At 64.9% G+C, this 9,773-nt stretch overlaps 1 protein-coding gene across 3 annotated transcripts in view; it reads right to left on the bottom strand.

Annotated features, from left to right (window-relative positions):
• Window positions 1–457: 457 nt before the first annotated feature.
• The window catches only part of CHRNA4 (cholinergic receptor nicotinic alpha 4 subunit), a 12,120-nt gene continuing 2,804 nt past the window's right edge, over window positions 458–9,773 (bottom strand). Inside the window, exons 3-6 of one of the 3 annotated variants that reach the window (XM_021677771.2) lie at window positions 9,109–9,153; window positions 8,890–8,999; window positions 3,555–4,911; window positions 458–893 (exon numbers count right to left, since the gene is read on the bottom strand). In XM_021677771.2, the coding sequence (XP_021533446.1) occupies window positions 768–893; window positions 3,555–4,911; window positions 8,890–8,999; window positions 9,109–9,153 (1,638 nt within the window). In that variant the 3' untranslated portion in view covers window positions 458–767. The remainder of the gene's footprint in view (window positions 894–3,554; window positions 4,912–8,889; window positions 9,000–9,108; window positions 9,154–9,773) is intronic. The other 2 variants (XM_021677772.2, XM_044918726.1) reach the window with 2 other exon arrangements.

Genomic DNA, 9,773 nt, shown 5'->3' on the forward strand with positions numbered 1-9,773 from the left:
CAACTACCGGTGACCAGCAGGACTCTGGCCGCATCACTGGGCCCCTGCAAATGCTTGCCCAGGACTTCCCAGGACCACAGGAAGCCAGATGTCGGACTCTTGGGGGCAAAGGGTGCCCTCGCCGTGGGGCATGCATCCCCTTCAAGCAGGCCCAGGCCCAACACCATTCCCCAAAGCCCCTCAGGCACAAGACCGTCACTGACACTAATTTACCCAGAATAAAACGAAACAAGAAAATCCCTGCTTGGACCCACCCCTGGCAAATGAGATCTGAGAGTCTGCTGCCCGGCCTCTGTGGGGTCCAAGAGAGCCCGCCTGAGGATGCCTCCAGGATCTCCCAGGGACGAGGGGCGTGTGCGGCTGGGGGGCCGAGGTCGTGGCCCTCAGACAGGGGGACACGCTGGGCTGCATGCTGAGTGGTCAGACGCGCGTCCGGGGCAGGAAGCCAATGTGTCACCATGCTCCAGATAAACTTTAATAAGATGTGGGCAGTGACCCCGCCCTCCAGACAAGAACAGGCGTTTACCCGCTGTCCTTTCCAGCCCGGCCACCCCCCGGCAGGTCTCAGCAGGGCTGAGCCACACCGGCCCCCCCGGGGGCAGTGGCCTTTCCCAAGGCTGTCTTGCAGTCGACAGAAAATGGGGGGACGATTTAGCAAATGACGTGACCCCACAGAATGCAGGAGTCCCTTGGACGGCCAGGCACAGAGCCCCGGCGAGCGGCCCATAGATGCCGCGGGTGTCCTGCAGGTGCCTGGCCCCTTCCCGCTAGATCATGCCGGCCAGCCAGGGCGGGAGGAAGAGGCCCGCGGTGCCCAGCAGGCAGACGATGATGAACACCCAGAGGAAGATGCGGTCGATGACCATGGCCACGTACTTCCAATCCTCCTTCACCTGCAAACACAGACACACACAGTCACTCCCAGCCTGCCGCCCTTGGGCCTCCAGGCCACAAATACCTTCTAGAACCTGATGCTTCCTGAGGCAGGTTCTCTGTGTCCCCTCCTTGACACCAAGGTAACCACGGGAGGCTGGCAGGGAGCCCAAGCGCCAGGGAGGCGGAGACAGGGAGGGCCCTTGGAGATACGGGGGTCTAGGCTGCTTCATGGGGACATCTGTTCTCGCTGGCAGAGCAGTGTGGGAGGGGCACCATGGACACCATCCAGTGCACCCCCATTGTGCAGATGAGGACAGTGAGGCTCAGACAGGATGCCCACACCTTGGCTATTCAGGGCTGGGGGCCCCACGGTGGTCGGCATCCAGAGAGTGACGGTTGAAGCCCAGCTGCCCTCTGCACCTACCCACCCTGCTCCAGGGACAGTGCTCACAGGTCAGCTGCCCTCCTGGGTCAGCAGATCTCTTAGCTCCGTCCCTGAAGCCCCTCAAGGTAGACACAGACCTGGGCACTGTGGGCCGGCTCCAAGTGGGGCGGAACTGCCCGGGAGAACAGGGCCCCTCGGCGGGGGTGAGGGAGAGGCCCTGGCTTGAGGTGGGGTCCGGCACGCCGAGGCCGGAGGGCGGGCGGTGGGCCACGTCCCCTGTGGTCATCCACCTGAAGAAAGGCGGTGGAACCGTCCATGTGCAGATGGGGACCCGCGGCACTGGGTGGCTGGGGGCGGCCATGGTCATGCATCCCAGATCCCAACCCAGGCCGGCCGCTCCGCAGTCCTGGCTCCCGATCCCAGTCCTCAGCCTCCCCCAGGGCAGAGGCTCCACAAGGCGGACGGAGGCCATGGCCACAAGCACGTCCTGGGTGGGCAGCCCATCGGTGCCTGAGGGACGGGAAAGGAGGCGGTCCCTGCCTCAGGCCAGCCAGGCACTGAGGGCAGGACGGCGGAGGCAGGGGGCAGGCTCAGCCCTCCCATTTGGGGGTGTCATGGGTACGGAGGGCTCTCCACTGCCATTTTCTGCTCTGATTTCTCAAGTAATCAGAGACACCCTGATGGTTTTAAACCAGACCGAAACTGGAGAGCAAACAAGGTCACTTATAAATAAAAAGTCCCTCCAGGACCCTCTGTTCCAGGAAGGTTGAGAAACAGCCCATGGCCTCATCCTCCACTTTGTCTTTGATCCCCGCTGGGCGCGTCCCCCATCCTGAGGATGAAAGGCCTCGTGGACAAAGCTGCCCAGAGCACCCGAGGTCCATCCACGTCAAGGCAGCCTCACTCCCCAGAGCCTGGCGTCGCTCTGAAGCTGGAACCAGGTCACGGCGGCCCGTCGTGCCACGCAGACAAATGCCGGGCTGGGCCCCGGCCGGACAGGTGCGCACGGCCGCCGGAGCCCCTCAGGATTCTGCTCACACTTCTACAGGCGTTAGTCACTCCTCAGCGGCGCTCAGCCTGCACGTCGAGTCAGGAGGCGGCCTGCTATTTCAAGAGCTGGCAGCAGAATGGGGTCCCCAGAAGCAGGTTCTCCCAGGCAGAACATTCCGGAAACCTCCAGAATGGCTTCACAGCCTCTTGAGATTCCGCAGGGTGTCCACTCCCAGGGGTGTGCTGCGTGGGTCCAGGGCTGGCTCAGCCGTGGGGCAGGTGGTCCCCGTGTGTGTCCCACACACAATCAGGGGCCGTGACCCTGCGCTCCCTGCGCCCCTGAGCAGGGTGGGCGGCCCCCTCACTTCTGCCTGTGCTCTGACCTGAGGGCTCCCCACCAGCCTGGACCCATGTAGACACCCTCCCTCCCTCCCGGCTCTGTGGGGTCCTGAGTGTCAGCCAAGGCTGGGACGCCTGGCCCCCAGCGCAACCCCATGACCGGTGGACAAATATCAGCAGAAGGAAAGAGGAACATTCCCTTCCTGGTCGGGGGTCAGCAGAGCTGGTCAGTCCCCGGCCCACTGCCCACCAGCTGGGGGCCTGGGCTCGTCTGGTCACCTCTCCTCCAGGAACTGGGAACAACAGGAGCGTCCTGTCTCCGTCCTCGGGGCTGACACTCAGCAGAGGGACTGGGGACACTGTCTGGGCTCCTCTGATCGCTGCTGGTGAGTGAGGAGCCCTCACAGGAGGACCAGCTCCCTGGGTCCCTGGGTCCCTGGGTCCCCAGGTCCCTGCGGCTGGGCCAGCGTTACTGCCCCTACACCCACAACTCCTTCTCCCCAGCTTGACACGCAGGGTGCTGGCCAGAGAGGCAGGACTGTGCCCCAGACCCCCGTCCACCCCTCCCCATTAGGACTCCTTTCAGCCCCTCTTGCTACCTGTCCATCCCCCCGTCCCTCCCCAGAGACCCACTCCTGGCCCCTGAGGGGACATTCCCGGTGGCCAGCAACAGTGCCCAGACTTCCCGGGCAAGGCCGCCCTGCAGCCTGCGGGCTCCCCATGTCCTGGACGACACAGAGGACACCCCCACAGTACACTCTCACTAGCCACCCCAGGGACCGCCTGCCAGAATCGGACGCTCGGGGAAGAGAGGGCAGGACAGGGTGAGGGCTGGGCTGCACGCACCCCAGAACTTAGTAGCCCGGGTCTGGGCCCGGGTTTGGGGACTTTTCAGCGGCCACACCCTCCTCCAGAGAGGAAAGGGAAGCAGACAGAGCCTGTCCGGCCAGAGGCAGAAACTCACCGAGAAGTCTGTGTCCTCGGCCTTCAGATGGTCTGCGATGTACTGGACACCCTCGATCGCCTGCGTCAGGGCTGGAGACAGGGGCAGGTGCGGGGGGGGCACTTTGGTGCCCCGGGGTTTGAACACGGCATTTGGGGACGGCTCCTTCTTGCACCTGCATTTGCACGGAGAGGGCTGGTCTGGGGGCAGGGGCTCGGCGGAGCCGGCCTTCAGAAAGGCGGGGGAGCCGGCCACGGGGCCCCCAGCATCATCTTGGGGAACACAGTACTGGATGCTCCGAGACCGGCATCGAACACCATCTTCCACGGCTTCGGCAGGGCCGGACATGTGCTGGACACTCAGAGACCGGGCTTTGGTGAGCCCTGGGGCCCGGGTGCTGGCGGGTGGGTGGCGGGGGTCAGGCGAGGGGCAGGGGCTCCCGTTCTCAGCCTCTGAGGGCGGCAACGCAGGGACCTGGTCCGAGGGTGACTCGCAGGCTGGCTGGGGCTTGGCTGGCTCGTCCGGGGGGCTGCAGAAGGACGGGGAGCGCGATGGGCCCCGGCTCTGGGCTCCGCCCACGAAGCTGGGCTCCCCCTCAGGCTCGGGCCAGAAGCCGGGGGCGCTGGCCATCTTATGCACGGACTCGATGAGCCGCCTGCAGTTGCCCTTGACCACAGACGGCCGCTTCATGAAGAGCAAGCGGGGCACCACATCCAGGAAGACCCGGCGCACCCAGGCGGGCATGGTGTGTGTGCGCGGGGAGCGGTGGTGCACGTTGAGCACGAAGACCGTGATGACGATGGACAGCGTGACGAAGATCATGGTGAAGAGCAGGTACTCGCCGATGAGCGGGATGACCAGGGAGGTGGAGGGGATGATCTCCGTGATGAGTAGCAGGAAGACGGTGAGCGAGAGCAGCACAGAGATGCAGAGCGTGATCTTCTCGCCGCACTCAGACGGCAGGTAGAAGACCAGCACGGTGAGGCAGGAGATGAGCAGGCAGGGGATGATGAGGTTGATGGTGTAGAAGAGGGGCAGGCGCCGGATGACGAAGGCGTAGGTGATGTCCGGGTAGACCTCGGCACAGCACTCGTACTTGCGGGTGTTGTAGGTGCCCACAGCGTCCACGATGACCCACTCGCCACTCTCCCACAGGTCCAGCTGGTCTACACGACCGTGCATGCTCACCAGGTCGATCTTGGCCTTGTCGTACGTCCAGGACCCGAACTTCATGGTGCAGTTCTGCTGGTCGAAGGGGAAGAAGGTGACGTCGATGCTGCAGGAGCTCTTGTAGATGGCGGGGGGTGTCCACTGGACCCGCCCATCGTGGAAGAGGTGGGCCTTGGTCAGGTGGGTGACCGCAAAGTCCCCGTCCGCGCTGCGCGGGAAGAGAGGGGCGTGAGACCCACCAGAACCGCAGCCTGGCTCTCACACACGTCTGGCTTTACAGGTGAGCGAAGAAAGGCAGGGGACCCGGCCAGGGACCGGGCTAGGTGTAGGCTGGCGGCCCCGGGCACTCCCCTCATCTGCCTCAGCTTATCGCCCCTACCCTAGGGGGGACCCGTGGCTTGGAGGACATCTAAGCGGCCCCGTCATGCCTGACACACAAGCTTGTTGGTGACAGTGGCAATCACTTGGCGGGTAGAGCAGGGACTGGGGTCCTACACCTGCTAGCACCAGGGTGAGGTGGCACCCGGTCCGTCTCTGTCCTGGAGCTGCCCACTGTCTGTGCTGGGCACGAGCGGGCAGCCTGGGGGCGGGGGGGGTCACGTCCCTGCAAGGGCCCGAGGTCAGGGAGCTCCTGTCCGCGGTGTGAGGGCAAGTGGGGCCTGACTCTGGAGAACAGAGCCCCATGCTCTCCTGCCCCCGGGCCTACGGCAGAGGGGATGGAAGGTCTCGACTCCCACCCGTCTCCCATGCAGATTTGCATCCAGGGGGATTGGGGGCCGAGCAGCCCCTCCTGGGACCCATCACTGCACACCTGGCCATCTGCGCCCTATGGACGAGGACACGGACATGAAAGTGGCTCTTGGGACAGAGCCGAGTCCCCTGCAGGTCACCCTGGAGGACGGGCCAAACTTGGGGTGGGGGCCTGCCTGGCCACCGTCTCCTGCCACAGGCCGAGTGTGCAACACCACTGAGCACCTTTCTCTCCATTATCCCCACGACTTACAGGTGAGGACCCCCTTTCTTGCACAGGTGAGGACCCTGGGCTGCCTGAGCAGGAGGGGACAGGGCCCACCCCTGGCCATCCGCCCTCCTGCCTTGTCCTCAGCCTCAGGGGTGTTGGCGCCTGTCCGTGGCCGGGTGGGTGGCAGACGGGGAACTGCCGTCCCTGGGCCTGGGCTTCGCAGACAGCAATGTCCGCCTCAGTGTCTCCGCAAGGACGCGCACAGTTGGCGTGCCACCCTGGTGCCTTGTGGAGTGAGGAGCCAGGGACAGCTGCTAACAGGCCCCACCCCGAGCCCTCATCGGCTCCTGGACTCAGCCCTGCTCTGCCCCTCAGCTGGAAGCCCCTGGATGCAGGTTAGGGTCCCCAGCAGGTGCAACCTGAGCTGCGTGCATACCGCTCTCCTGGCCTCAGGTTCCCCCCGGACTGGGCTGTCCACTCTGACCATGAACAGATGGAGGCAGGGGCTGGCCCCGTGGCTTGGCTCTGAAGCGCTGACGGGGAACCTCCCCACGGCCCCATGGACCCCCAGGACAGCACCTGTGGGCGCCATGCTGCCTTGACACTGCGGGGCGGCCACCGCACAACCTGCCAGCACAGGCTGTGGACGTGAGTCAGGTGCCCCACCAAGGGCTCAGAGCTCGGCCGTCCGTGCCCGCCCACACCCACCACGGCCTAGAAGCCCCCAGACATCGAGCTCAGACGCCCCGACGGTCTCAGTTGCTGCCAGTCCGATCCTATGACCTCCAGGAACCCTTCTGGGCTGACATCTAGGTCAGCGGTCGGTGGAGACCTGCAGATGCATCCACAGGAAGAGCGACAGGGGCTTTGCATGCGGGACACATGGCCTGGACTCCAGCGTGGGACTGAGGCTCTCTCTGGGGCGGGATGAGGTGGACTGTCCTCCCTCAGCAAACTCGCTCCAAAACCCAAAGCCTTGTCCCTCTGAGGCATAAAGCAAATGCACAAACATGGCTCAGCAAACATTCTGCAGGGAGATTAGAGGCTCCAGTCAGCGGCGTGAGCCCGAGGAGCCCTGATCCCCAGGAAGGGAAGGGAATGTTCCAGAAGTTCACTGAAAGCAGCCCAGGACTAGGAATGTGCACCCAGGCCTCGGGGTCTCGGTGCCACAGACAAGATCCGAGTCTTCTCCTGGTGCACAGCCCGCAGACCCCCATGGCTGTGCACCCCTCCACCCCGCGCCCCCAGCCTGGGGGGCTACTGTGTCCTCGCCCAGTGCAGACCTGGCTCAGATCCCGGAGGCCCTCCCAGGAGGGCGTCCCCCTCGGGACGTGGGGTCTGGACCTGCGGGCAGACGTGGTTCCCGTGGTGCAGCATCTCACTTCCACCGGCCCGCTTCTCGAGGAGGTAGAGGATCTCAGAAGGCAGCCCGGTGGGGTCCAACTTCCTCCCCGTGCTGGCTTCGAGGCCCCCAGTTGTGAAGGGGCCGGTGCAGGGGAGCGGAAGCACCCGCCAGCAGGTTCCGGCCCTGCGTCCCACCCCCAGCAGCACTGTGCCTCCAGGAAGCCACGGGGCTCCGGACGCTGGGACCCAACGGTCAGATCTTGAGCACGCTCTGGCCTCGCTGCATGGAGCTGCGGCCCCAGCAGAGCAGAGGAGGCTTCCTGGCCCATCCAGGTTCCTGCCCAGGCCCCGCGAACCCCCATCCGTGTGGTGTTGCGTGAAAGAGGCCTTGCGAGACATGGACAGCAGAGCCTCCCATGCAGGGGGTTTCCCAAAGCTGTCTGAAAAGGTGCCCCCCACCTTTCCCCTCGCCCAGTAGCCCCAGCTGGTCACCTGGCCGCACTCAAGTGTACACGGGCCTGGCCGGCGTCAGCCACCCCGCGGCCCCGTCCAGAAAGAGCCTCTATGCCGACCACAGCCCCACAGACAGGCTGGGGGCCCACCCCCTCCCCCAGGGCCTGGAAGAGGAGAGAGGAGGGAATTTGAAGTGGCAGCCCCATCTCCCAGCCGCAGTCCTGGGGGGTCTGCACAGGCCCCGGAGCTGCTCCTGCCTGGGAAGGGCGGAGCTGTCCCCACAGCACGGATGCTCCCCTGGGTCCCAGGACGCGGACACCATGTTCTCTGAGTCAAACGGCCCCTGAGACCCGGGGCGGGGGCCTTGGGGAGCTGAGTGCAGACCCCAGGAAGGCCGGGGAGGCCGGAGAACCCCGGGCTGGTGGTTCAGCGGGGCTGGCTGTGGAGAGCAGGGAGCCTGGCCTGCGGGAAGAGCAGCACTACCGCCTTCCCGCTCACGGAGCTGACCCCCTAATGCGTCCCGAAAACCATCAAGCTCTTCCCACTGCCATTACTGGAATCAATTAAGTTGGAAGAAGAGCCCAATCGTTCTTAATCAAATAACAACATTTTATAGGTCAGGCGCAGTGCCCGGGGCCCTGGAAGGAGCTTTGTACCAGAGCCCATCGGGGGGCAGGGGTCCGCAGGGAGCTCAGTGCTTCCATTTGCTTTGTCTGTGGCTCCGTGGGAGCTGCGGCTCGGGCCTGAGCCTGAGACAGGATCAGCCGCCCAGCTATGACCCAGCAGTGACCTGGGGACACAAGCAGACATCAGGCTGCCCCGGGCTCAGGAGCCCCAGCAAGGGTCTGGCAAAGGACAGTTTGGATCCCACTCTCTGCCTCGGCCATGCCTGGCAAACACCTCTGTGTTTCCGGCACAGAATGATGGTGTACGTGAGCAGATTCAGCGAGGCGTCCTGTCCCACAGGCTGCTTGCTCAGGGCTGGGGAGGGGCCGAGCACCCAGGTGAAGAGGCACCCAAAGGCCAGGGGCAGCGGGCAGAAATGGGGCTGGAGTGGGGCGGGAGTCTGGGGCTTCCTGCATGGAAGGACCACCGCCCGGCCAGGGGTGATCCGGAAAACACGAGTGCTGCTCCGGGCCCGCGGCTCCCTTGCCCCCGCGGGGAGAGGAACTGATGCCTGAGCGGAGCTAGCTGCACCCACGCTACACCCAGGACCCCTGTCCCCTGCTTTGCTCGCCGGCAGCCCGCCCCCCAGACCCTCCACCTCCTCCTTGGCGCCCTCCACTTCCTCCCAGAGGCTTCAGCACAGGCTGCCGGGGGCGGGCACACACAGGTCAGTACCTCTTGCTCATGCCTGGATCCCCTGGGTCACTCACACCTGGAGACGGGTGCCTGCCGCCCCCGCCCGCTGACTTCCCCGGGGCTCACTTATTGTAGAGGACGATGTCCGGCCGCCAGATGAGCTCAGAGGGAATGCGGATGGAGGTGACGTTCTCATAGTCAGCGGGGTCCCAGCGCAGCTTATAGTCATGCCACTCCTGGGCCAGGGCGGGAGGAGGAAAGCCCAGCCGGTGAGGGGGGCGAGGAGGGGGACGGGCGGAGGGGGTGGGGGGAGGAACGAGGGCCGGAGGGGCCCCACTCACTCACCTGCTTCACCCACACATTGGTTGTCATCATCTGGTTCTTCTCATCCTAGGACACAAAGGACAATGGCGGCTGTGACCCTCTGGGGGACAGACGTGTGTGTGTGTGTCCCTCGCTCTCTCTCTTGACCCTGAGTTTCCTCACCCACAAAGACAGGCCTGAGATGAACACGGGGAGCAGGTGACCCCAGAAAGGAATGAGTACCTCAGCCCTGGAGGCAACCAAGTCCAGGACGATCAACCCGAGGGGACTTAGAGAGGCGGGGACGAGGCCCCTGAACTTCTCCAGAAGGAGAGTGGGGACAAGGATTGTCTGACGTGGCGGGTGGCCAGCGCCCGGCCCGTCCCCAGCTACGTCAGATGTGTGGGACGTGCGGAGGGCTCCCAGGCTGCTGGAGGAGAGCCTCGGCGCAGGCCCCCCGCCAGCTTGCATCGGCCCTCACGGCTGGTCATGGCAGCCCGTCTGCAGCCCCTAGGTGGGCAACCCCGGTATGCACAGGTCCCACTTGGTCACCAAGCTGGCCCCTGGACAGACTGCCCCTTTAGGAACAGGGTCCCAGGACCCTAAGGTGGACAGGTAAGGGGCTGGAGCAGGGGAGGTAGAATCGGGAGACCCAGCTGGTTCCGTCTCAAGGTCACTGTATGGGTCACACCCCTCCACCGGCAGCT

This window comes from Neomonachus schauinslandi, chromosome 10 (assembly GCF_002201575.2).
Source record: "Neomonachus schauinslandi chromosome 10, ASM220157v2, whole genome shotgun sequence".
NCBI lineage: Eukaryota > Metazoa > Chordata > Mammalia > Carnivora > Phocidae > Neomonachus > Neomonachus schauinslandi.